The sequence below is a fragment of the Pantherophis guttatus genome, chromosome 1 (genome assembly GCF_059756535.1).
Source record: "Pantherophis guttatus breed Tessera chromosome 1, ASM5975653v1, whole genome shotgun sequence".
Lineage (NCBI taxonomy): Eukaryota > Metazoa > Chordata > Lepidosauria > Squamata > Colubridae > Pantherophis > Pantherophis guttatus.
The window spans coordinates 114,827,268-114,855,128 of record NC_142063.1 but is presented as its reverse complement, the minus strand read 5'-3'; the positions used below and the strand labels follow the sequence as shown (position 1 = coordinate 114,855,128).

The 27,861-nt window shown below is 42.6% G+C and overlaps 2 protein-coding genes across 5 annotated transcripts; both read left to right on the top strand.

Annotated features, from left to right (window-relative positions):
* Positions 1 to 12: 12 nt before the first annotated feature.
* TMX2 (thioredoxin related transmembrane protein 2) lies at positions 13 to 11,675 on the top strand. The gene is made up of 8 exons (XM_034420317.3): positions 13 to 413; positions 2,836 to 2,896; positions 5,358 to 5,471; positions 7,309 to 7,385; positions 7,527 to 7,633; positions 9,714 to 9,779; positions 10,153 to 10,282; positions 10,425 to 11,675. Exons 1-8 carry the CDS (start codon positions 225 to 227, stop codon positions 10,569 to 10,571), a joined length of 891 nt encoding a protein of 296 aa, XP_034276208.1. The 5' UTR covers positions 13 to 224; the 3' UTR covers positions 10,572 to 11,675.
* A 4,063-nt stretch (positions 11,676 to 15,738) lies between these two features.
* On the top strand, positions 15,739 to 27,850 carry SELENOH (selenoprotein H). 4 transcript variants are annotated; one of them, XM_087881594.1, is made up of 6 exons: positions 15,877 to 15,986; positions 16,081 to 16,379; positions 17,947 to 18,087; positions 21,552 to 21,697; positions 26,585 to 26,715; positions 27,248 to 27,850. In XM_087881594.1, exons 2-5 carry the CDS (start codon positions 16,339 to 16,341, stop codon positions 26,683 to 26,685), a joined length of 429 nt encoding a protein of 142 aa, XP_087737720.1. In that variant the 5' UTR covers positions 15,877 to 15,986; positions 16,081 to 16,338; the 3' UTR covers positions 26,686 to 26,715; positions 27,248 to 27,850. The 4 variants fall into 4 exon arrangements, with proteins under 4 accessions (XP_034276206.2, XP_087737720.1, XP_034276204.3 ...); XM_034420315.2 differs by lacking the exon at positions 16,081 to 16,379 and having other exon boundaries at positions 15,739 to 15,986; XM_034420313.3 differs by lacking the exons at positions 15,877 to 15,986; positions 16,081 to 16,379 and adding an exon at positions 17,213 to 17,733.
* Positions 27,851 to 27,861: the final 11 nt, after the last annotated feature.

The window sequence follows — 27,861 nt, the reverse complement described above, 5'->3', positions numbered from 1 at the left end:
CGCCCATGCTATACGTCAGAGAGCGAAAGCCGTCCCTCGGTTGCCGTTCTGAAGAGTTTCAGCGCGATACCCTCCCAGCCAATAAGGACACAGCTTTGTCCAACGGAGCTCCGCCTTTCCTTTGATTGACGTTGTCACCCGCCGCTCAATCAAAAGCAAAAGAAGGGGACTCGGGGTGGGCGGGAGGCCGTCTTGAGACGGATCTCGGTCGGCGTGAGGTGAAGATGGCGGTCTTGGCCCCTTTGTTAGCCCTCTTCTATTCGGTGCCTGGGCTCTGCCGCTGGCTGGCCCAGCCTTACTACCCGCTCTCCCTCCTACTTTCGGCAGCCTTCTTGTTGGTGCGGAAGGTGCCACCGCTATGCCACGGACTGCCCAGCCAGCGGGAGGACGGGAACTCCTGCGACTTCGACTGGGTAAGATCGGCCTGCGGGAGACCCACGGCCCTTCTCCTTGTGGCTTGCATCGCTTCTCGGGGCTGCTATGCTTCTTGGGCATGTGCCTGCGGGCCTTTTCAAGCTTCGGGCTCCTCGGGGCTCCCCCGGCCCTCCAAAAAACACCCTTCTTAGCGACACAAGCGGAATCCGAGCACCTGCTGTTTCCTGTCTTGGCCGCGTTTTTTTCCTACTTTGATTGTATCCCGGGAGCCTGCCTATGGTCGTGAGCAGAGATGGGTTGCAGCAGGTTCTGAAGAACCGGTAGTGGAAATTTTGAGTAGTCCTGAGAACCGGTATTAAAAATTCTGATTGATCCCGCCCCCAACTATTCTCTGCCTCCCAAATCCCAGCTGATTGGGAGGAAATGGGGATTTCCCAGTAACCTTCCCCTAGATTGGGGACGGAATGGTGATTTCCCCTGCCACGCCCACCAAGCCACGCCCACCAAGTCATGCCACGCCCACCAAGCGACACCCACAGAACCGGTAGTAAAAAAAAATTGAAACCCACCACTGGTTGTGAGGCCTTAAATGTATTTCTTATGAGAAGAATGTTCCAACATCTTTAAAGGTCATACAGTCATTAAAGCATGAGCGCAGAAATAATGCTCGGCCTCTGAGAAGCTCCTCTGTAGCAATGGGACAGTTTTCGCTCCTCACCTCCAGTGATGTGATCCTTTAAGCTTAGTGGTTAATTTAGTGGTGGAGATTTTCACCTGTTTTAAATTTATAGCACCTTTGTTTAGATTTTGGGATGTGGGTATGGTCTTCGCTTGTTGCACACCACAGTAAGCGGAGACTTGTTGTGCAATTCATTCAAATCAGCTTTCTTCAAGTGGACGTTGTCCAAATGAAAAATAAGTTTCCGTCATCCGTGGTGAGATTGCAGATGTTTGGTTGAGGAGGCTTATCACTGCATGTCTACAAAAGTTTTTAAAAAAGGTCTTCGGGAGTGCTTTAAAAGGTTTGTTCAATCTTAGGTTTGGAGTAGATGGATCATCTCTCTCTAATTCTGTATATATATGCCCATGTGAGGAGCCATACATGAGTTACTTTGACACACAAATCAATCTGATCAATATATTGTGAAGAAGCTCTGACTTGTACAGGAACCAACTAATGGTTTCTGTTTATAAAAGCAAAACCATATGTTTTCAGTATCTTCAAGAATTAATTGAAGTCTAACCTTTATCATGTTAAGAACATTTTGAAGGTTCATAGTGAAAAGTTCAATATACACAAGGTATGAATCTGCTTAAAAAATTGGCCTGTTATGGACAATAAAGTCTTGAAAACAATGATACCAATATCATAATACCCTTATATAGATTAATGATAAGGCCACATCTGGAATAATGGAGGTGGAGAAGGTACAGAGGACTTTTGTTAAATTTTTATGCCACCCATCTCCCTATAAAGGTGACTGGGCAGTTATCAAGGGGCTATCAACTATTAAAGGGCTGGAGCATCTTCCCTATGAGGAAAAGTTGCAACATATGGGACTTTTTGGTTTAGTCAACATGTTTAAAATGTTAAAACATTTGTGATATGGATAAAGTGGAGGACAAGCTACTTTCCCTCTCAAAATACTAGAATTAGCAGTCATCTAATGAAATTAATCTTGGAAGAATGGGGACCGACAATATTTTGTTTATCCAATGTGCAATTAAACTTTGGATTTCATTATCATCAAATGTGGCTACTACTACTAGCTTGGCTAGTTTCAAAAAAAGTATTGGCTCAATTCTTGGATGTCATGGGGATCAATGACTTAATTTTGATAGTAGTGTGAATGTTTCTGAAGACCATCTACTGAGAGAGTAATAGACTTCTTTGTGCAGATAGTTGGCAACTGTGAGATCAGATTGCTGAATTAATAGTTCATATCATGTTTAAGAGGCTGCAGAAGTATCTATTCTTGTATCAAGGTAACATGATTTCTCATGAAACATTTTATGATCTGGATGTTTCTGTAAGCATAATATTTTACTCTTCAATTGCTGCATAAGTGGTACAATGTGTAGGAACATTATTGCAGATAGATAAATTCTATGATTTAATAAACCTTGCAGCTACTGTAGAAACAAAAATGTTTCAAAATGTCATTGCATCTAGATTATGTAAACAATAAATATCCCAAATATATTTAGATTCCAATGTGCAGTATGGTATTGCAGCTGTATTCCAACACTGAAAGATTGCACACCTATCTGCCTGCTTTGTGGCCTTTTTTCCCAAAATGGATAGCTGTATAATGATACCAGAGATTAATTTGCAATAGTTATACTATGATGTTGAAAAGAGGTTTGCATTTAATTCCGTTCTTGTGTCTAGTTAGGTTTTTTTACTCTTCCCCTTTACTCCTACTTACTCCTTAGTACCCAGTTTTGCTTTCTTTTTAGCGGGAAGTGGAGATCTTGATGTTTCTGAGTGCCATTGTGATGATGAAGAATCGCCGATCCAGTAAGTAATGCTATATTTATTTATTTATTTATTGGTTCGATTTATATGCCGCCCTTCTCCGGAGACTCAGGGCGGCTTACAATGTGTTAAGCAATAGCCTTCATACTTTTGTATATACCTGCTTAGTAGGGCTTTCGGCTCCCCCTAAGCGGTGTTCTTTTTTATACAAAGTCAGCTTATTGCCCCCACAATCCGGGCCCTCATTTTACGTACCTCGAAAGGATGGAAGGCTGAGATAGGGATAGGGATATATGTGGATAGGGAGAATATCTACCATTCACCTGTATCTCAGATTCTTGGTCTTTCTATCTCGACAGAAAGCAAGGATCTTCTAGAATTTCAAGAATTATTCAAAGACAATAAGATGACATTTTAGAAATCTTAGCTGGATTGTTTTCCTCCTTTCAAATGAAATTTATCTCCCAGGTTATTAGATGAAGACTTTTTCAGACCCTTACTCATGGCTCTTCTATGAACTAGGGAGGAATGCACTTAGAATATGAATCTCCAATTCTAAACAGATCATTGTATTACACAGCAAATGAATTTTTAATTGTCATTTTTGAAATATTTAGAAAAAATTTCATAGGTAGGTTTTATTTGTACTAGAAGTTGTTCTAATGGATAATCAGACTGCTTCAACCTGAGTAAACAGCTGCTGCAGAATGGAATGCATGTGGGAACTTTATGCCATGGTCTTATCTTTGTACAGTAAATAAGACAAAAAGCTGCAAGGCACCTGCTCCCAGAATACAGTGGCTTAATTTTCTAAGTGCATTCCTATTAGAGGAAGGGCTTTAAAAGGAATTTGCTTCAGGTATGGGTAGGAACAATCTAAAGAGATGAAGGTTAACAACACTTTCATGCACTTAATGCGGCTATATGATTGCGTAAGGACAAGCAAAGAAAATCAGAGGGATAATAAGGGTGAAATAGAACTATAGCGCCTGAGATAATGAGTCAAGTATGGGAGAAGAATGGCAGAATAAATAACCTAAACTTCTCAAAATAGTATGTTTATTAGTTTCATTCCAATGATTGATTGATTGATTGATATTCATTCATCACATTCATTCTGATCCTTAAATATAGGAAGCTATCAGATACAAAAGATGGAAGTGGTTGCTGAGTAAAAGGAAATTATTAGTTTTAAAAAACTAAATACTGAAATGGAAATACATAAAATTGTGTAGATTTTATGATCAGGAATTGTGAGGTGGGAGGGGAATCATCATTTTTTAATGAACATCAGCTTGCAAAGCTTGGCTACTATTAGAATATGCTCCTACTTTGCCTGAACAAGCCGGCAGCCTAAACTGTCCAAGCAATGAGTGAGGCAAATTTTGATACTGTTAACTTTGTGTGCGCAAGTGTAATGCCTACCCCTACAAAGCAAATACACAAGCCTCCAATGAGAAAAACGTAATTATTCTAAAATGAGCCCCACTAGGGATTTGGGAAGTGGAAGACTGGTATTATTTATCTTTTTAAAGGAATATTTTAGTAGTCCTACTGCAGCTATATCCATGTCTTGCAATTAGGTGTTTATAGACATTTTTCTGCAGAGCCTTGCAGTTTAATTTTGCAATGGAATAATGCTAATTAACTGCTTAAATGTGATTTATTAAAATACTGTTTTAAGAGTCATTATCCAGAGACAAAAGTTTGGGCTTCTCTGATTTACTTATCTCCAGGCTAGAAACCTGACAGGGCTCTGACTTTGCATACGAGCTCATCATGGCCAGAACGTACTTATACTTGTCAAAGGAAAACCTAGGCTATGTCATGAGGCCACTCAGTCCCTGAATGAAGACTCAGCACAGTAAGGTAAAAAGCATGGGGTGCTTCAGCTATGGGGGAGACCCTGGGAAGCCCATTGCAGGCCATGCATGCATTTCTCTCTGATCAGCGGCTGAAAATCCTGTTTGGATTTCAGCAAGAAGGATTTTCAGCCCCTCGATGGAAAGATATGCATGGCCTATGCTGGGCCTCCTAGAGTCTCTCCCATTCTTTTGAGGCATCACTCTGCTTCTTACTTGAGACTCCAGCTGCTTAATGGCCCACAAGATCACTTAATAGCCACAACCAGGAATACCAGGATTGCAGTTGTTGAGTTGGAGCAATCACGTGATTTCTCACTTAATGACTACTACGCTCTACAACCAAGTTCACATCCTGATTATGGTTGTAAACAGAGGACTACCTGTAACATATGCTAAATTTTTACTCAGTTCACAGCCCAATGAAGTCCTTAATTTTTTTCTTGGGAGTGGAGGTTGTACAAAATTAATTGATCATTATAGTGAGTTCTAGCAGTGCAAAATTTGAGGATCCCAAATGTCAAGAATTACAAAAATATGATGCTGTAAATAGACTTTCAGGTTGTCCTAGCTTACCGTAGGTGACCCAGGAATGTTTTATAATATCCTCCTAATCATCTTTTTTATCTCTGTTTCACAAGTCACTGTGGACCAGCATGTGGGGAATATCTTTATGTTCAGCAAAGTGGCCAATGTCATCCTTTTCTTTCGTCTTGATATCCGGATGGGGTTGCTGTATCTCACACTCTGCTTAGGTGAGGTCTCTGGGATGGGGCTCTATTTACATTCTTCATATAGGGATTGATCCCGGAAATAATTGGGCTTGAGCTAAAAAAAAAAATGCTCTTGGCATCCTGATCTAATGCATAGGATTTTGATTTGTAAACATTACTCTGGTTTTCCACTTTGTCTCTCTCTGACTTTCTATCATGATTCCTGGTGACAATAAGATAACCTTTCCCTGATTACTCTGTCTGAAATATCCAGATATTGTCAACCTATATTATTTATTTATTTTATTATTATTTTATTATTAGAATTTATATGCCGCCCTTCTCCTGAAGGACTCGGGAGAAGCGGCTCACATAAATAAAAAACAATAACAAAATCTAAAAACCAATCTAAAATTAAAATCCCCAAATTTAAAACCTCGTAGAATGATCAGGGAGTCTGCTGGAACAGCCATGTCTTCAGGCCAGCGTGGAAAGTGTGGAGATTGGGAGCCGTCCGGAGCTCAGTGGGTAACCCATTCCAAAGGGTCGGTGCGGCCACAGAGAATGCGGCTTCATGTAGATGTTAAAGAGCAGGGGGGAGAGAACCGACTCCTGTGGTACCCCACATGTGAGGGGCCTAGGGGAGGATCTCTGATCCCCTGCCCAAACAAACTACGTACAGCCCGAGAGGTAGGAGGAGAACCACTGTAGCAGTGCCCCCTATTCCCAACCCCCGGAGCCATCGCAGTAGGATACCATGGTCGATGATATCGAAAGCTGCTGAGAGGTCAAGTAGCACCAGAATGGAGGAACAGCCCCCATCCTGGGCCCGCCAGAGATCATTCACCAGGGCGACCAATGCCGTTTCCGTGCTGTGGCCGCGCCTGAAACCCGACTGGTACGGGTCTAGGTAATCAGTTTCCTCCAGGAATTGTGGAAGTTGGTAGGCCACCACGGCCTCAACAACCTTCGCTACAAGGCGAAGGTTGGAGACAGGATGAAAGTTGTTTAAGGAGGCCAGATCCAGGGCTGGCTTCTTGAGGAGGGGACGAACCATTGCCTCCTTGAGTATGGCAGGGAAGACCCCATCTCTCAAGGAAGCATTAGTAATCGCCCAGATCCAGTCTCCAGTCACCTGTCTGGTTGCCACGACAAGCCAGGAGGGACATGGGTCCAGCAAACATGTGGAGGCTCCCAATCTACCCACTATCCTGTCCACTTCCTCTATGGAATCAGGGTCAAACTCAACCCAGATGTCACCTTCAAGGCTTGCTCCCATTCCCTCGTCGGATTCTGCTCAGTCAGAGTCCAACCCCGTCCGGATCTGAGCGACTTTGTCTTGCAGATATTGAACAAAATCCTCAGCACTACCTTGTAAAGGGTCCTCCCTCGCTCCCTGATTGAGGAGGGAGCAGGTCACGTGAAACAAGGCCGCTGGGCGGTTTTCATACTGAAATTTTTATTATATAAAAGAAACACCACCTTTTTTTCACCAATCCTTCCTTTCTATTGCTGTAGAACCCTGTTGGTTCTACATGTTTTGCATTTTTGTTCCCTAACTGCCTTCCTGCCCATTCACTTTCAGCCTTTTTAATATTTCTTTTCCTGTTTCACCCATTTACCTCTAGCTTCTTCTATTGCTTCCAACCCACCCTCCAGGCAAAAGCAAGACTTTTATTAATAATAGATATTATGAGTTTGAAAAAAGTAATGCAGCAAAAATCCTGCATGCAGATACAGTGTGCAAAATAAAAAAATTAAATGTTTTTAAAAATTAAATAAAACGACCGTGTCCACTTGTGGAGCATGGCTATCAATATGTGTGACTTCCTCATCTCATCCTAGCTAGTGTTGAGATCTGCTTTTTGTGCGTTTTCAGTATTCCTGATGACTTGCAAGCCACCTTTGTACTTGGGTCCAGAACACATCAAATATTTCAGCGATAAAACCATAGATGTGAGTATTTTGGTTTTTTGCAGACCACTTGTTTTGGGAAGAGTTGTATAGATTTCTGACTTCTTTCAGCTATCAGAATATCATGTGTAATGTTCATTTCTGTGTGATGAGCAGGCTGTCAGCAAGATCCCTCTTTTACAGGAGGAACTAGCTCGGGACAAGCGAGTGACCTGGATTGTGGAATTCTTTGCTAACTGGTCCAATGAATGTCAGTCATTTGCTCCTATCTATGCTGATTTGTCTCTCAAGTGAGTGATTTGCATTTGATTAAATATTCTGAGATTTCGGAGATGAAGCTGAGACTTCAGTCAGTCATAAAGCACTGCCTATCTGTGCCCTTCCTAAAGCATTGTTTAAAGTACAACCATTCCCCTCCTTCCAGCATGCTTATCTTTAATGTGTCTTGCAGCTTCTAATTTTACTTGATTAATGCACTGATGTTGGATTTAAGACTTCTTCCTTTGCTGTAATAATCACAAAACAGCGTCTTTTTCAGAAGTTATAACTACATTTGAAAAGTTTGAAGTGTCCACACTAGCTATGACTTAATAATAGTGATGAGATGTACTTGGTATGCCTGCACTACAGCTAAGAAGAATGGGAGCAAAATATATACTGGTAGGTGAGAAGAAACATATTTTTAGGGGCAGGCTTCTTTTCTCTCCTCCACATAACCTCATTCTAAGTAATTGTTAGAGAAACCATATTGTGCAAAGAGGAAAGGAAGACCACTCGGAGAACCAGCAGGCTACCAGTTATCCTCAAATTAGATAGCTATTACAGGTAGTCCTCAACTTACAACAGTTCATTTAGTGACTGTTCAAAGTTACAGTGGCACTGAAAAATGTGACTTATGACTGTTTTTCATAGTTACAACCTTTGCAGCATCTCCATGATCATGTGATCAAAATTCAGATGCTTGGCAACTGTTGATATTTATGACGGTTGCATTGTCTTGGGATCATGTGATCACCTTTTGCGACCTTCTGATAAGCAAAGTCAATGGGGAAGCCACATTCACTTAACCCTATTAGTAACTTATCAACTACAGCAATTCACTTAACTGGGGCAAGAAAAGTCATAAAATGGGGCAAAACTCACTTAACAAATGTCTCACTTAACAACAGAACTTTGAGCTCAATTGTCATAAGTCGAGGACTACCTGTACTTATTTGGCCCCACCATTTTAGCCCACTGTATCTAGATAGGACAAGTGGGACTTGAAACAAGTATTAGTTTTTATTACTTCATTCCAACCTCCCGTTCCCAGTCATGTCTCTTCTGTTAATCATTATTCCATATCCCCAAAACATGCTAAAGGAATCCCTGAGAATTCACCATGGCATCACTGGCCTTGAATCTGCCTGGATGCCCTCCAAATGTCTCCAGCCAGCATGGTCATACCTGAGCATTCTGAGAATTGAAACCACCATACCTGGCAGGAGTCCTGGTTAAGAAAGACTGCTTCAGTAGTCTGCACTCCCATGCACCATTTCAAAGACAAAATACTATATTGTTTTGGTGAATGAAGATAAAGCAACTGGGTTACTGGGACAGTAACACAGATACATTGGTCTTTTTTAGAATTGAGGTTGCTATACTGAAATACTGAAGCAAATGATTAAAAAGGACTCATAGACTAGGCTTTGTAGTTGTATAAAAGCAGTATTATTCTTGAGAAAAGTAAATGGAAATGAAAAATACTTTTCCTTGAGGAGATTTTATTGTGATGTGAGGGAAAGGAACAGAGGTCTAGAAGCAGAACTGATAAAAATGACAATAATTAATCTATTAGCTGTTTTGGATTAAAATCTCTGGATCAACCTGGATGTAAGCCTTCCTACTCAGCATGTTGTTTACTTTTATGCTCGCATTGTATTTTGGTAGCTTTTGGCTAAGTGTATATTGGTAGCTTTTGGTAGTGTATATTGCTTCCAGCAATAGCCAGCAGATGGCTACAGTGTAGATTTTTTTTTTCAGTCAGAAAAAATAAATTTGCTTTCCTGGTAATAGTGACTGTAGTTTAAAGAAAAAGAGTAATTCAGTTCTGTAATGTATAGTTCCAGTTAGACTAGGAAAACTCTTGTCTAACTTAACTCGAATTCATATTTGTTCATAAATCTTTTTGTGTGACTTTGGGGGAAGCCTGTTACATATAACTATAATGAAAATAATTTGGCTTAATTTGGATAAGACCTCAGTGAAAAATTGCCTGTAAGGCGCATTCCAATGAAAAATAAGGGAAGAGGAGAATAATTGTTACTATTACCAAATACTTTACTTGCTGGCATTTCCATGTATATGGTAATCACTGTTATATTTTACCAGGTATAATTGCACTGGATTGAACTTTGGAAAGGTTGATGTGGGTCGCTACCCCGACGTCAGCACCAAGTAAGCCTTCAGCCTCTATACATATCTAGGATGCTTAGACAGACTAGAATGCCAGATTGTGAGAGAGAACATGGGGAAGATTTACTTTCTAATAGCAGGGCACTGCAGAAAAGGGAGGACATTGGTTGGTAATCTCAAAGTATAATTGGTTAGATTTGGAACTCCCAAAGAGATAGCAGGCTGTAGTAAGACGCACATTTCCAATTTACACATAATTATGGATACTATAATACCTGAAAATATCAAGATTTTGGTGGGTCCCAAGACATGTTCTTGGCCTGCCTGTTTGTTTATGAGGCCAGAAAACATTACTAACTTGATTAGACGCTACTTTTCAGAAATTATTTTTGAATTTTCATTCATCTCTTCATAGGTACAAAATCAGTACTTCTCCTCTCACTAAGCAGCTGCCTACACTGATCCTTTTCCAAGGTGGTAAAGAGGTAATGCGCCGGCCACAGATTGATAAAAAGGGACGAGCAGTTTCTTGGAACTTTTCTGAGGTATTTTCTTTAGCCATAGTTGATAGTAAGCAAAAGTCCATAGTAAAATGTCTGATAAATTACTAAATTATTGAAGTTGAGTTGTCACATTGGGAGCTGGGGGCTGGCACAAAGCAACAGTCATGTTATCTTTCTCTTCCAGGAGAATGTGATCCGGGAATTCAACTTGAATGAGCTATACCAGAAAGCCAAGAAAATATCCAAGCATGCAGATGAGAACTTTGAGGAATTTTCAGAACAGTCCGCTATCACAGAGCATCCTAATGGGGAAAGCAAGAAAGACAAATAGTGCCTGTAAGACTGGACCATAATGCTCTTACTGTTAAGCTCTCCATTTCTGTTTCCATCCTGACATTTCTCCCAGGATGTCATTCGAAGACTGCTTCTACCCAACAGTGATGGTGCTGGGAGATGTGTGTAATCACTAAGATATTTATCATTCTGGGCTCTGCTGTTGGCTGTGGACCTCTACATTTTCTTTTGTATTTTTGTTCCAAATTTTCTTTCCAGGAGTCACTACTGATATTTAAATAATAGAACCAGCCAGAGAAAATCTTGGTGACCTCCTCAAGGAGAATATCACCGTAGAATGCAGGTTGCTTCTCTGGGAATTAGTAGGAGCTGCTAAGGAAAACATTGTAATAGGAGGGTAAATCTATTTCTTGTTTTATCGATATGATTTCAATGGTAAAATTGGAAAAACCCACAACTCCCATGAAATCAACTCCATTCACTCCTGAAGGTTCGCTCTGAGAAGATATTGGCATTTCTGACCAGTTTTTTGCTACCGCTACCCATTGCCCTATTATTATTGTGGTCATTGTTATTGTTATTAAGAAAGGTCTTGTGGTATCTTGTGGTCTTTTCTCTTTTTAGAAGCTAATGGGCAATAGTAGAATATTTGCTGAACTTGAAGTTGTGCCAGAAAACCAGTGGCTAATGTACAGCTTTAAAAGATCTGTCTTTTATAGTAACAGCTGGTAGCTTAGTGTAGCTGTTTGACTTGGAGGAACTGCTGTTTCTATAGTCCATCTAATACTGCACTAAACAGGATTTAACTAATGGGGCAGATGTTCTGGAACTACATTGGCAGACGTTCCTAGCCAGTGTGGCTATCTGGGTAGAGCAAGCGTTGGGCAAGTCTGTCCCAGCGATTTTAGTTGCTCCACTCCGAAGATGGAGGGCTTGCTTGTAGGTGAAAACACTGCAAATCAGCACGGTTCATCCATGTTCATGCTTCCGTTAATGGTCTTGTACAGGTGCCTTTAATAAATCTGGGGGTGTTGTATTCTTGTGACCTTTTATTGATTTATTAGATTGTTGGTGGAGTTCCTGCCTTCATGGTTTGACTTTGGCTTATTAAAAAAGTACAGTCTTCTAATGTTTAAATCAATTTGCTCAAGGCTCAGCTTATTCTTTATCAAGCAGCATTTTCAGGCTTTCATTTTTTCTGTTGGGGTATATTTATAGAAGATATGCAAGCAAATGAGATTCACATTGGATAGGTTCACATAATTTATTCCATCCTATCATTTATATTCTAGAGTGAAGCAGACAGGAAAAAAAAGGGGGGGGGTATTTTATTATTTATTTCATAATATTTGTAGCCCATCTCATTCCTAGCAGATTACCACGTTTTGCATTAAAAGGATTAACTAAATCCTGGATCTAATCCTCCATCTATTTAAATAAGAATTCCTGTTCTTAGTAGTATGGGTTCTGCTGATTTGACAGATGGAAAAGACATGCTTCTTTCAGAAGTGTAACTGCCTTTCTTGTTCTCAGAATATATAACGGTACAAAAACAAAACTGTTTCAGTGGCAAATGAAGGAGATGTGTTACCTGGGATCTGATATTATTTTAACAGCGGCAAGGAGCAAGTCTTCTTCAAGCGCCCATCTCTTTTCTGGAGGAGACAAGCAGGATGTTGGTTTTGGCCCCAGCGATAGGACTGGAACCAACTGATGGAAATAGCAGAATAACAAATTTCAGCTCAATGTTAGGAGAAACACAGTTTCCACAACACAATGATCCATAAACAATACTCTCAGGAACAGCATTCCTCTGAAGTCTGTATTGCCTTAATCCTATTAGAATTTCAAAGTATCTTGGACATCTGGCTTTTTCCACAGGGCAGCTTCTGACCCTGCTTACTGATTTATGTGTTTTCCTAATATGAGCAATCTTATTAACTTGATTTTAATTTATTTATTTACATCCCACTTTTTCCATTTTGTAAAAAAATAACTCAAGGCAGTGAACATATCCACCACCAATTTTCCCCACAACTACAATCCAATGGGGTGAATTGGGCTGCGAGAGAATGACTGGCTCAAGGTCACCCAGCTGGCTTTCATGGCCAAGGCCTGACTTGAACTCAGTTTCATGCTTTAAACCAAACTGGCTCTTTTTCTGGGCTGTTTTTTTAAAAGTTCTAATAATTTATATGGACATAAGATAACTATTGTTGCAGTTGCAATTGAGCCTTATAAGTCAATTGCTGATTTTGTACAACATTAATTCTCATTAGCTTGGTTAGTTATTAAATTTATTGTATGAACTCAAGCCAATAAGTGGGGTCTGACAGCAAAAGAGATTTTCTCAGGAGACAAATGATGTACTCTCCTTTGTTAGAGTGCTGGGCAGCACATCCTACTGTACAGGTAGTTCTCAACTTAGAACCACAATTAAACCCAAAATTTATGCTCTTAAGTGAGACATTTGTTAAATGAGCATTGCCCCATTTTATGACCTTTCTTGCTAGTTTAAGTGAATTACTGCAGTTGATAAATTAGTAACCCGGTTGTTAAGTGAATCTGGCTTCCCCATTGACTTTGCTTGTCAGAAGGTTGCAAAAGCAGATCACATGACCCTGGAACACAGCAACAGTGATAAGTATGAACCAGTTGCCAAGCATCTGAAATTTGATCACCCGATCGGGGGATGATGCAAAGGTCGTAACTGTGAAAAAACGGTCACAAGTCACTTTTTTCATTGCCGTTTTATAACGTTGACCGGTCACTAAATAAACTGTTGTAACCTGAGGACTACCTATACTGCAAGATTCTCTATGGAGCTGCAAGTTGGATTCAATTACTGACTCTTGCGAAGTGGCCGTTGACTTGAAAGCAGAAAAGATACATCGGTGAATGAAGCAGAACAACTACTGCACAAACGAAAGATGCTCACAAAGTGACGGAAGAGCAACAGAATGCAGGATGGTACCTTCTCCAGAAGCGCCAATCCAACCCCGCAGTGCAGCCACTTTCACTGACAGGTGCCGCTACCTGCCCCGCTCACCGGGTTAATCCGGCCAGGATTGTGACTCCTGTCTACCTACCCATAAAATAATTGCCGCCTTTGCTACCCTGTCACCTCCACTTTCAATAGAACACGTGCCCAGCTAATACAGTAGCTCAGGCATCCTCAAACTACGCGGGACGGATACAGGCCGTGCGGGACTACGAGGCTGGCATGCCCTCATCGCAACACCCACCTGCTGGGCCCCGCTCTTCGGCCACGTGAAGGGCTTACATTTGCGAGGGCCGGCAGAGTGCTTCTGGGGGGTGGGGAGGCCCTGAAAAGCATCCACGTGTCATGTTTTTGGCTGTGGGGTGCATGTATGAGAACTGAAGGGTCCCAACAGGAGAGCCTGCGCCTGCTGCGTAATTACACTGCGTGATGCTTTGTGGAGGCAGCTTTGCTCAAACGTGGGTGGGTTTCAGCTGTCACAAACATCTCCTGACTGTTTCTTCACGGATCAAGGGGGGATCTTTGCTTGCTCGGAAGGTCAATTTTCTCCGGCAAGTTGCAACGGTAAGGCAATTTGAGTTTGGGAGATTTCAGGCTTGGAATGAGAATCAATCAGGAATCAGGTGAACCTCCTTTCTGTGGGGTCTGCGCAACGTGGGCTTCTTTGAACACCCCCATCCCCATTTCCGCTTCTCTCCTCGCACTGCTTCACAGCTGCTGTGGACGGGCTGGCAGGTCCCCAGATAGGGCTGCCCAGAGGGGACGAACCTGTTCTATTCTGGGGCTTCTGGGTTTTTTGCGCTTCCTGATCTCCCACGTGGGACAAGTAGAAACGGGGGCTCCCTGCACTTTTTTTCAAAGTGCACCGTTACGACCTATAAAGGTTACCTACGGCACCTTTACGACCTATGGACTCCAACTCTCAGAATTCTCAGGGCTATGAAAGAATTGGGGCTGAAGCCAAACCGGGGGGTGGTGGTGGTGGTGGAGGATGGATAGGGATAACAAGAAACATTCCATCAGAACAGGGGTGGGCAACTGTGGCCCTTTTACAACCTGTGGACTTCAACTCCCAGAATTCCTGAGACAGCTTGGCTGTCTCAGGAATTCTGGGAGTTGAAGTCCACAGGTTGTAAAAAGGCCACAGTTGCCCACCCCTGCGTCAGAATGTTCAAATGCTCAATATGTTACAAGTGGGTTATTGAATGTTCAATAATCCACTTGTAACAGCTAAATTCCTTCGCTCTTTTTTTTTTTTTTGCTGTTCCGCCCTGCCGCCCCCTCAAATCTCTCATTATGACTATAGGAGCCATCGGGGTAGCGCTACTTGTGGACGCAAATTCAAATATTCCCCCCCTCCCCCCTATTAAGGTGAACGTCCTTTTGCATAGTCCCCCACCTCACCCCATCCCCGCTGATAAAGAGCGGGACTTTTTGGCTTTTGTTCTAATGATCGGGGGAGGATGCTAGGCTGAGGCTTCAGGAGGGTGGATTCCAAGGAGGATGGAAGAAGTTGGGGCACGCACATGTCCCTCCCCTCCCCTCCATTAGATAAAATGTACTTCCACTCATAAAACTCATCCTTTATCCAGATCGGAGATGTGGAGTTAGTTAAATGGGGGCGGGGTGGGTGGGGTTGTTCAAAGAATCCCACGTTGTGCAGATCCACAGAAAGGAGGGAGGTTCACCTGATTACTGTTTGATTCTCATTCCAAGCCCGTAATCTCTCCCAAAATTAAAATTGCCTTACCGTTGCCAGAGAAAATTGACCTTCCGAACAAGCAAAGATCCCCCCTTGATCCGTGAAAAAACAGTCAGGAGATGTTTGTGACAGCTGAACCCCTCTCTCTCTTACTCCCCCACCCCAGTTTGAGCAAAGCTGCCTCCACGAAGCATCGTGCGCTTTCAGCGAAGGGGCATTACTGCACTGGGGCAACCAGAGGTGAGCCCAACCCCATTGCCCATGGCTGCTCCTTCCGCAGGTGGATTTTTTTTTTTTGTTTTTTCTTTTTGACGGACCAGATCCCCCGTTTAAATCTACTGTGGAATTGAAGGAATCCCTGAAGGAGGAATCCCGGCTGTCTCTACCCCTGGAGAGGGAGGCAGGAAGGGCATGGAATGGAATCAGAAATGGGATGGGATGGAATAGCAATAGAATGAAGCGGGAACGGGAAGGGATGGTCACATGACCACCTAGCCACGCCCCCCCCCAGCAGGTCCGCCCCGCCCCCCCAACAGTCTGAGGGACTGAATTGGCCCCCTATTTAAAAAGTATGAGGACCCCTGCAGCAGCCCTTCGAAACCGAGTCGTGATTGGTTGCTACGGAACGTCACTCAAAACGCCCCGTTTTCACGGGCGGGCAGCGGCCATCTTACGAAAAGTCTTTGGCGCGCGGGGCAGGCGGGAGGCGTGAGATTGTGGCAGCATCGTCGCCGCCGCCGCTTTGGAAGGTGAGGCGGGAAGGCTCTTCCCTCTATCTGCCCCTGGGGGGTTGGTCGTCTGCCTTTTGCGGGTTTTTCGTTAATGCTCCTCATTCCCTTCCAGTCCAGCGCTTAATGGTGTAAAGCTGCGGGAAATTTCCTTTCTGGAGCATAAGAAGCTGCCCACCGTGTGGATTGCAACAACAACAACAACAAAAAAAGCAGGCGCGGTTGCTTCGCTGCTTGAAAACCCGGAGGCTGCTCTCTCTTAATAGTCGTGTTTTTTGGCTTCTCAGTTGAAGTATCCCTCTAAATCTGAGAGCAGGATGGATCTCTTCCCCGCAACTCTAGAGCCGCGATGTTTTTTTTGTTTTTTTTTTAAATGCTTAAATCTAAATGGTTTTCTTGGCAAACTTCTCTGCGGTTCGTTCTTCTGTTTTCTCCAGCGAGGGTTTTTGGACCGATTATGTTATGCTTATATTTAATGGTTATATTGCCATTTCTCTTTAGCGTCGTCAAAGATGATTCTGTTGCTTCTGGTCCTTTATCCGTTGCATTTGTACAGACAACTTCAAATCTTTGTACAGACAATCTTTCTACAGACAAATTTGTACAGACAATCTTCAAACTTGGCAGCTTTAAGACTTGTGGACTTCAACTCCCACAATTCTCCAGCCAGCTATGCTATGCTGGCTGGAGAATTCTGCATTTGTATATCCATCCATCCTTTTTCTCCCAGCGCTCAGCATCTCGTCCAGTGAGCCCAGTAGATGAATGGGAATTTGAACCCTGGTCTGCCTAGCAAATCCCAACATTATTAAACTATTCTACAGGGGTCTCCTTTCCTTATAAATTGGTTAAACAGACCATGATCATTTATAATCCTTTTTTTTTTTTTGCCCTGCTTTCTTTTCAGATGAAAAGCTTGTGGGTAAATTGTGGAAACCTTTTGGGAAAAGTGTATTTTTGAGATGTGATGGCTAATAACACCACTTTATTTTGGAGTAGTACCGTAAAATTATATATCAATGGAAAGATAATTTAATCAAGAATGTAATGCAACAAACGTCTGTTCAATTATCTGTATTCTATGAAAAGTTATAGCCAGATAACCAGAAAAAGGAAGCACAACTTGCTTAGGTTGATATCAGGTAGCTTTCCTTCATCTGATTGTAGCCAATGAGCATGAGAGTTTAGAGAGCCAATCAGGTGTCATCCTGTTTTGGCAATGAGCCAATCAGATCACAGTAGGATTCAGTTATTGATATCATGTATTAAAGCTGAGAGGAGAACATTTGCCAGTGTGTTATGTGATCGCTATCAAGTTGGTTGGGGTTTTTTGTGTTCTTTCATTTAGTGAGCTTGTAAAACGTAATAAAATTAAAGTAATGGTGCAAAGCGTTGACTGGTCGTCCAGAAAGCGATGTAAAATAGTATTATTAAGTGAACAAGGCTACAGTTATAAAGAAATTAGAAGAAAAATTGGTGGAAACTTAACCAAAGGTGGCATTTCTAAGTTTTTGAAGAGGTATAAGGAGACTCAGTCACTACAAAACCACACTGGTAAAGGCAGGAAAAGGTGCACAACTGCAAGTGATGATAGAAGAATTATGAGACTGTGCCTATGTGACAGAAGAAAATCATCTGGGTGTATACAAGATGAAATGGCGCAATGCAGTGTGAAGTTGAGTGCAAGGACTGTTCGGCGCAGACTGCGGGAATTTGGTTTAAAATCTAGAATTCCACCAAAAAAGCCACTTTTATCTCTCAAACAAAGGTTGAAAAGCATTACATTCTTGATTAAATTATATTTCCATTGATAGATAATTTTAAGGTACTATTCCAAAAAAAAAAAGTGGTGTTATTAGCCATCAAACCTCAAAAATATACTTTCCCCACAAGGTTTCCACAATTTTGACCACTACTGTATTCTGAGATCTGTAATCCAAAAATACAAATGTAATATTCTTTCTTCTTGCCTTCACTTCAGAATGCCTCCCAAGGGGCGGAAAAGGAAGGCAAAGATCCCTCAAGCAGAAGCCACAGCGTCCAATGGAGAGGAAGCCAGTGATGTGCCCAAGATCCGGAAGACTGAAGGATCGGAAGACCTTCGTGTGACCATTGAGCACTGGTAAGAGATCTGTGACATATTTGCCTACATATTGAGAGAAGGGCTCAGTCAGATATCTTGTTTTAGAATAACTTTTATCCCCATTCTGAAAATAATTATTGGACCTGGGATAGGTATTCAGTAAAAAATAATAATAACAATAATGTGAATTTAACTGATTGTATTTGCTGTTGTATTTGTGGAGAAAAACAAGTTTTGTGGAGATGGGTGGATGTTTTAAATTGTTGCATGAATGTTGGTAACAGTTGCTTAGAGCTGCCTTCTCTTAGGTGTTCCAGGAATTCTAGAAATTGGAGCCTCAGTAGATCTGGAGACTCCTGGCTGGAGACATTTTAAATATGTGTTCTCCAAATAGGAAAGAATGTCATCTGGCCTTATTAGTACAATGAATATATTAAAACAGATTTTTAAAAAAATACTGCTGACCACTCAAATAGAAATACATTTTCTAATTCAGAAATTTTCTAACATTTTAAAGTTACAGAACCTGTTAATTTAAAAAATCTGGAATCCTAATCAAGAGGCAAAGCTCTAAAAACAAAGTTATTTGGGTTCAAGGGTGCTAATAGCTTTTTGCTATTAGCTTTTCACAGAACCCCATCAATTTCTCATGGAACTTTAGAGTTCTACAAAATGGTTTTTTTAAAAAACAACAACAATCACTTCTTCGGGAGCAACAAGGTCAAACTGTTCCCAGATAACAGGGCGAGAACCTGCTTCAGGGGTTTCCACCGGACCAGCAACCACACCGGCATCTAACTGGGAACGAAGTCGAGTGATTTTGTCTTCCAGAAAATCCATAAATTCCTCAGCGCACCCCTTCAGGTGGACCTCAATCACCTCCTTCCAGAGGAGGAGGTGGCTCACATTAAAGAGAGTCACCAGGCGATTATCTGCAGAAGCAATTAGTGTGGAGAAGTATTTACACTTCACTGCACGAATCGCCACGAGGTAGGCCTTAGTAGCAGCTCTTACCTGTATTCGATCGAGTTCATCCCCTGTCTTCCACCAGCGGTACTCTAGACGTCTCCTCATGCGTTTCATCCCTCTCAGTTCCTCTGTATACCAAAGGGCACAGAGAGGTCTACGGGTAAGGAGAAGTCACATGGGTGCAATCCTATCCAGAGCCTCAGTCACCTTCCTATTCCAAACAGTGACTAAGAGTTCGGCTGGACTGCACAGTAGATCTTCAGTTATAACTCCCAGCTCCTCCTGGAACCCATCCGGGTCCATTAGTCGACGGGGGTGGACCAATCTCATAGGTCCTGCCTCCCTGCGGGGAGGTACAGCTCTTGAGAAACTCATTGCCACCAGACTGATCTGATTATCACAAGGGGACCAAGGACAGGTTCACCAGTTCCAGGTCACATAGGCACTGCTCCGACAAGAACACCAAATCAGGTGTGTGATCACTATTACTAGTCGGGCACTGGATGACCTGGGACAGGCCCATGCAAGTCATGGTTTCCATTAAATCTCAGGCTACCTCCGCCCCCATCCCCAGGGATGGGAGGTTGAAATCCCCCAGAACTATAAGCCTGGGGAATTCCAGCGCCAGCCCCGCAGTGAGGTCCAGGAGCCCGGGTAGGGAAGCTGTCACGCAGCAGAGAGGCTTGTACAGCAGCAGCAATCCTACCTGATCCCTTGAGCCCAACCTAAGAAAAAGGGTTTTACAGCCGGGCACTTGTGGAGCAGTGCCTCTGGAGGCTATTAGAGATTCTCTGATAATAACAGCCACACCCCCTCCTCGGCCATGAGGTCTAGACTGGTGCCATGCTCGATAACACACTGGGCACATTTCTAGGTGGGGAACACCACCCTCTGGGCCCAGCCAGGTCTCGGTTATGCAAGCCAGATCAGCTTTCTCTTCGAGGCTAGCCTTATTGCAAGCTGATCTGACATTTAAAAGTAGCAGCCTAAGACCAGGGCCACCACAGATCCGCTGATCAGGTAAATGAGGTGAGTGCAAGGGGGCAGAACACAAGACCGCTACTAAACACTGAGGTCACATTCCCTGTGCCTGTGCCCCCCCTTTGCCTCTCATATGTCCCGTTACCTGACACCACTGAAATAGGTTACCCTCCTCTGCCTTCCCTGAAAACCATTCCATCCTCAACACTCCTCTTTAAAAAGGGGAAAAACCTCCTTCCTCTGACACTGTTGGGGCAAGGTGAGCCTTACAGGCACTACAGCACTTGCTCTCAGCGCCCTCAAACTCACACCACCCCTTTCACATTGCCGCAGAGGGGTCACATCCAGCCCCCCTTACCTTCCAACACATTCAGAATACATCCACTCAATGCACAAACGGCACCCTGCCCGGTCGCTCTCATCCACCAAGCAGGGAGCCACTCCTCCCCCACAGCTCTCACCTGGGGGAAAGGGACCAACACACTCGCCTCTCACTTAACTTTCCCTTCCAGCCCCAGGATTCCCCAAGCAGCCTTCCCAGGCCTGGTTACAGAACATTCAGAGGATTCCAGAAGCAAGATTGCAGAAGGTAGCCAGAAAAATAGCCAGAAGGCCTGTTATGCTGCACTGGAAATTTAGCAGCTGTGTAGTCCTACAAGGTCTCATGAAGTTCACAGTTCCAAGCTCCACTCGCCAGTTAACCTCAAGAAATCCCAATGGCAGCCTGCCACTCTCCATAGCGTTATTAACCACGAGTAGACCGAGCTGCCGACAAAAGCCAGTGAAGCTTGTCTCTTCTGAAGGCTCTGCCTCCATCAGATGACCCATGCCATAAATTCAGAGCTACAGCTACTGACACTTGCTTCTCAGACCAGGGTTTAACTTCAGTCAGGGGAATCCAGGGGGAGACCAGGGGAGTCACATAATTGTAAATCATCCACCTCCTCTGTTCCGTCTCACTTTCCAACTATCACTTTCTGACCTCTCCACTCTTTCAGCTCTCGGCTTTTCTGTTTCTTCACCTCTCCGTTTCTTCAACAAACACCAGCCTCTCAAGTTAGCTTATCAAGCTTGTCTCTTTCTTGTCTTTCTCTCTACACACTCCTCCACTTCCACATACCAATCTCTACATTCCAAATTTTCAAAAACCCATTCTGTACAACGTTCTGGAGCACCATCTACAAACATATGCAGCCGCTGTCGCCATCTTAAAAAAAAAGTTAATGATACAAACTGTGTCATTTAGGAGCTACATGTGCACAAATTTATTCCAGGATGTATTTTATGTAATGACAATGCAAATGTCAGTTTGGGCAACAAGTGCCATATTTTTGTGTTTAATGGACATGTGTAAAATGATAGACAACTACCCCCCCACCTCCAAATAAAATGTTAAAGTCTTTATTACGAAATAAAATGAGAACGATATGTATTTTTAAATATGGTGGGAACCTTGTTCTTTTTAAGTTCCAGAGACTTTCAAAATAATAGTTCACATTCTTTATGTAGTATTAAGATTTTTTTTTTTCCTTGTTTTTCTTCAATACTGACAGTAAAAGCTGACGAGTCTTTGGACGCAGAGCTGAGGCTGTCAGCCAAGAGCTGTGCCTGGCCTTTCCTGACATCGTTGTGGAGGTCAACCTTGAAAAACCCCGGAGAAATAGTTTTGAAGTAGTTCTCTTGAAAAAGGATGGCACCAGTGAGTTATTGTGTTGCTTATGGGAATGGGATGGATGAGATTCGGTTGGATTTGCAATCTCAACGCTAACCATTGCTTAGCTAGGACTGTCAAATATACCACAGATTTCCATGATGAAAGCCATGCTAGTTAGGATTGTTGGCCTTAAAGCATACTTGACCACAAGTAGCAAGTGCATGCATGAAGCCTGTGATCAACTGCTCAGGAATTGCCCATCTAAAGATATTACAGAATGGACTTAAGTACGGTGTTTCCCTGAAAATACGACCTGCCCTGAAATAAGTCCTAGTCTGATTTTTTTGAATGGGCCTAATATACGCCCTACTCTAAAAAATAAGCCCTAGTGAAGGGGGTGAGGGTGGCCAGCACAGGAGACAGCCCTTCCCTTCCCCAGTCACCTCATGGCTGCTGGGCCCCGCTGGTGGAGTGGAGAAGAGAAACGGTGCAGGGGAAACCCTTTCAAACAGCTTTGCCTGCAATTTTTGTTACTCCCCTCTGTAGTTTCTCTTTCTCTCTCTCACACACACAGACATTTGATCCCTTGAAAGGGACAGGCTGGGCTTTCCTTCTATCGTAAGCATGCGCTTCCCACAATCTTCCACAATTGCCTGTTCTTTTCTCTAGCAGCAGCAGGTAGAGGTGGGGGGGGGGAGGGAGCCGATTCTAACAAGCCCTATGGCTTTCTGCCTCATCGTAGCAGCAGCCTAAGCAACACTGGAGCTCCAGGCCTGGCAGAGCGCAAACCATGATCAATGCCTGCTCCATAGCCACAAGGTGAGCTGCAGAACAGAGGGGCCCTTGGCTGCAAGGTTGCCTGGAGCCGTGGGCAGGGCTGGGGCTAGCAAGAATGTGCTGGAAATATCTTCAGGCACTCGGGGAGACAGAACTCCCAGCCCTCGCTGGATTAGCTGATCCATGGGCCACAATTAAGGGGCCCAGCAGCCATGAGGTGACTGCGCTCGCCGCCTCCTGCACCTCAAAAAAAATAAGACCTCCCCAAAAATAAGCCCAAATGCTTATTGTCATGTCTAAAAGACCCGGTCTTATTTTGGGGGAAACACAGTATATGCCATCAAGTTGGTATAAAGTCTTGGTGACTTCACTGATAGATTTTCTCCAAGATACTCTGTTCTCAACCTGGTCCTTCAGAACTTTCAAAGGTACAACTGAATCCATGTGCCTTATTACAGATCGGCTTCTTTTTTTCTTTCCTTTTACCTTTCATAACTTTATAGATTTCTCCAGAGAGTTAGGTTTTTTTTATAATGTGTCCAAATTTTTCTAAATTGAACCTGATTATTTGTGCTTGACGTGAGAACTCTGGATTTATTTGTTTTATGATCTATTTGTTTAACATGGCATTTGATAATCATGGCAGTCTTGAGTTTTCTCCAACACCAAAGTTCAAAAGTCTCAATACTCTTCCTATCCTACTTCTTCAAAGTCCAAACTTTGTTTCTACAGAGTGTCGCAGGGAAAATCTTCTTTCTGTTGTACCTATTGTTTGTACCTATATGCTTTGATCTTCATATTCAATATTAGTCCCATATTTTCAGTGTCTGTGACTTTTTATTATTAGAATGGTGTTTTCATTCCACCCAGTATCCTAAACCAGAATCTCCAATGTGATTGTAAATCAAAGAAGGATTAGTCCTCTCACAAACTTTGTGCAGTATAGATGTGAAAGTGGGTATTGAAGCATAGCACCAGATCACCCACTGCAGACATCAGCAACATAAAATCCTGTGACAGTGTGTTGCCTTCTTAAAAAACATGCATTCATTCCCATAAAATAGCTAAGATTTTCTGAGAGCAGCAAAATATTGCACAATATTTTATGGTATATTCCTGAAATCTCGAGAGTTGGAATTAATTGCTCAGATCTTATATAAATGTGATGCCCAGACATAAGATATGATGCAGCGGAACTAAGTTACAGCCTAGAAAGATGGTTAATTTTGTTCTGCTTCATCATATCTTATGTCTGGGTATCACTTCGTGTGTTATGCAGTTTTGAAATGAGAAATAGTAGACTCTTCCAATTAATACAATGTTTTCCCTTAAATACATTGCATGTGTTAACTGTGCTAACTATGGTACTGACTACAGAAGGAGCAGGGAATGCAAAGTGGCTAAAAACATATATTGCATCTTCAAGACGGGAGAGATTGATGAGTGCACCAATCATGCCTCACCTTGTCACACTCAATATACGGTATATAGTGAGTGCCTTTCTCCATGGAGATGTTTCAGAGTGTTCAAGAAAATTTGGGAAAATGAGATTCTCAAATGGTAGACAACTTCCACAGCTAAGGAGATGGTTTGTTGCAGATATTCACATTTTTTTTAACGTGGAAAAAAAGAAGTTGCAGATGAAAGTGAAACTGTAGTATGAATGTCCCAAGCTTATTATTCTGGGAAAAAGAGCTACTGAATGTAATGAGACTTGCCATAGAATAAACAAGCTTAGGTTTGTTTGTTTGTTCAATTTCTATAGCTGCCCATCACAATCAATGACTGGGCAGCTTACAATTTAAAAAAAACCCAGTACAATTAAAATAATGAAAACTATAAAATCATCCAAAATATACATACACAGCAGCCGAGATACTTGGCCAGTTAACAAGTAAGCCAGGAAACTCTGCCTTTAGCACATTCAGCACAGACAGATTTTTAGAGCTTTATAATAGGATTGAGGCCATTCTAATCTCCAAGAGGAGGTTATTTCACAGGGTGGGTCTACTACAGAAAAGGCCTGTTTTCTAGTCCTGGCCAGCCAGGACTTTTTGGCTGACGGGATCTGCAGCATGCTCAGTCTGTTAGATTTTTCAAGGTAGAGACTCTCGAAAAAAAGCCGGTCCCTCAGGTAACCTAGTCCCAAGCCATGTAGGGCTTTTAAAGGTGACAACCAGCACCTTAAATTGTACCCGGAAACATACAGGTAACCAATGCAACTCATCCAGTACTAAGGTTATGTGTACTATATCTGGCACCTTTTACTACCTGCACCAGCTGAAGTTTCTGAATGCTGTTTAAAGGCATATAGTGTGTGTTGCAATAGTCTAAACAAGGGCATGAATCACTGAGCAGGGCCTTCTGGTCCAGGAATAGGCACAACTGACACACTGCCCAAAGGTGTGCATAGGTTCTAGCTATGGCTGCCACCTTTAAGCAGGAGCTGTGACTCTAGAAGGGACCCCCAGACTGCACACAGCCTCTGTCAACAGTAGTGCAACCTCATCCAGAACTAAAGGTGGAAGAACCTTGTGTCTGAAAGGTCCAAATATCCACCGCCACTCTGTCTTGCTAGGATTGAGTGGGAGTTCATTTCACCCCATCTGGTCCAAAACAGCCACCAAACATTGGGATAGCATTACTCAAAAGGCATGGGGTAGATACCGTGTTTTTCAGAGTATAAGACACGCTTTTCTCCCCTAAAAGAGGCTGAAAATTTGGGTGCATCTTATACTCCAAAAGTAGCTTTTTTTAACCCTAATGAGGCGCTAGCAAGTGATCTTCTGTGCTTTGCCTGCTTCTCATTGCTGCTCCCTCACGCCCAGCTGTGCTTTAGAAGCTTTTTTTCAGCCCTAACGAGGCGCTAGCGAGTGAAGCGATCTTCTGTGCTTTGCCTGCTTCTCATTGCTGCTCCCTCACGCCCAGCTGTGCTTTAGAAGCTTTTTTTCAGCCCTAACGAGGCGCTAGCGAGTGAAGTGATCTTCTGTGCTTTGCCTGCTTCTCATTGCTGCTCCCTCACGCCCAGCTGTGCTTTAGAAGCTTTTTTTCAGCCCTAACGAGGCGCTAGCGAGTGAAGCGATCTTCCACCCTTGCTTTTCTCATTGCTTCTCTCCAAAGATCAGCTGTGCTTTAGAAGCTGTTTTTTTATCCCCAAGCAGGGGATAAAAAGTGCCCACGCTCAAAACCAGCAAACTAATGTGCTGAAGCTGACCAGACTAAGAACGCTAGCCAGATGAATACCTGGTAGGCAGATTTTTTTGTCCTATTTTCCTCCCCAAAAACTAAGTTGTGTCTTATACTCCGGTGTGTCTTATATTCTGAAAAATACGGTATATAAAGCTGGATGTCATCTGCATATTGATATCTCACTGATGAAATCAGTGGATCACCTCACCCAACAACCTCATTTACTTGTTAAATAGAAGGGGAAAGAGAACCAGATCCTGGGCACCCCACAAAGTAGGGGCTGTGGGCTGGCTCTCTCCTTCTATCAACTGACTGGAACCAATCCTGAAGAAAGGAGGAAAACCAGCATAATAGTATTCCCACACTCAGTTCTTGAAACTGGCTCAGAAGGATACCATGATCAATGGTACTGAGCACCACTGAGGTCAAAAGGAGCCAGGATGGGTGCACTACCTCCATCCTTGATCCTGCCAGAGGCCATTTAAGATCATCCTCCTTTCAAGTGAAATTGGTAAATGTTGTATTTCAGACATGAAAAACGGAGGTGATGCAATGTAATGAATATGTTATTCATCATAATGAACGGCTGGGCCATTTTCATACAGGTCTGATTTATTTTACTACAAGCTACAAGTACCTTCGGTTCTTTTTATGAGCCCTATTGAGGAAGCATTCATTTTTTTTCATAGTACAATTTTTTCTCTGCACTCCGTCCCACAAACACAGCATCAACTGAACATCAAGCTTCTGTCCAGCTTGGCAGGGGAAAAAAATGAGGTAATTTAGAGATGAACAGTGTCTGACTGCAAGTAGCTCCATTTCTTTTGAAGGTAATTAGTTGATCAGTGAAATCAGTTCTGCTTTCAAACCATGAGACCTCTTGGCAGTATGTTTGGGATGTATTCACATTATATAATCCATTATATAAGTACTGTTGGTGATTGCTTATGTGTTAATTATTTTTAGAGATAGAGCTATGGAGTGGTCTTAAAAAAGGGCCACCCCGCAAATTGAAATTCCCAGAACCCAACAACATCATTGAAATGGTGAAGCGCAACTTAAACTAAAGTCAACAATGATGCAATAGGAGCAAAGTGGTAAGTTCACATCCAGAATGGCATTGTGTGTGTGTGTTTTGAAGTTCCCTGTGGTTTGTAAGGACAGGCAAGCTGCAAACCCTTATTTTGATTGGCCATAACTTCAGGCACCAGCCATAACTGCCTTTGTTTAGTGCCACCATAACTTTGAATGGTTGATGAATGGTCATTAAATCAGGGATTGGCTGTAATCTGTCCAAATAAAATGTCTTGAACCCCGTGCCAACCAACTGGTTCCTATACAGTATTTGAACAAATGTACATGGGAATGGGGTCTGGATATGTAGTATCCAGTACCCATCATTGATCATAATACCTAAAATGAGTCATAATTTACATCTCTGGAAACCTTAAATTCTGTATTCTTATACTGTGGGAAGCTCTCTTAGGTTGTATTATGGATAGCCATGTGCATCTGTACTGCGTGGTTTAGAAATGGAAACAAAACCATTGTATTCCTGGAAGTTGTAAATGATGGTCTTGAACTAGGGAGTAGGATCTGTGGCTAACAGGAATTTTTTGTTTTCTGCAGCCTCTATGACTGTCCATTTGTCCTGTGAGCTGGAGCATTTATGATGAGATATGATGAAGTGGGGTAAAGAAACTCTGGTCGTATCTCTGAAACTGCTGCCCCTCCTTTACAAGGAAGAATGGACCAAATAATATCCTTTCCTGCCCCACCATCCTTTCAAATGTTTGTTACTTCTGGGAACGTTTTGGGGAAGAACTTTATTTTCAGTAAAGCTTAACTGCCTCTATCTCGTTTAGTTCTGTGAAATAAACGTTTAGTTCTGTGTCATGAGATTCTCTGTCATGGCAGTTTAGTGTTGTCCACTGTTTTGCGAATTAAAGTTGCATATCTATATTCACATGTCCTGTTTCATCTGCTGGTGTTAAACTTGTCCTCCCAAGTACATACAACTCCCAAGCATACACATGACTTCTGAAAACATTTTTTTTTTTTTTTACTATTGCACTTTCATCCCTCCCATGGCTTCAGATTACCATGCTAATATTTTGTCCTGTATTTTTTTCCCAATAAAACCTAAATGCGTGCTTATTTGCTAGTGGCATTTTAGAAGTTGTACTTAAAATCTCTACAATCATGACAGAATAAAGAACCCTGAAAACTCAAGTCTCTCCTCT

Excerpts from the sequence above, each read along its gene's own strand:
- TMX2 (XM_034420317.3), top strand. The coding sequence starts at position 225 with ATGGCGGTCTTGGCCCCTTTGTTAGCCCTCTTCTATTCGGTGCCTGGG. Across the intron at positions 7,386-7,526 it reads TCAGCGATAAAACCATAGAT|GAGGAACTAGCTCGGGACAA; the intron begins GTGAGTATTTTG and ends CCTCTTTTACAG. Across the intron at positions 9,780-10,152 it reads TACCCCGACGTCAGCACCAA|GTACAAAATCAGTACTTCTC; the intron begins GTAAGCCTTCAG and ends ATCTCTTCATAG.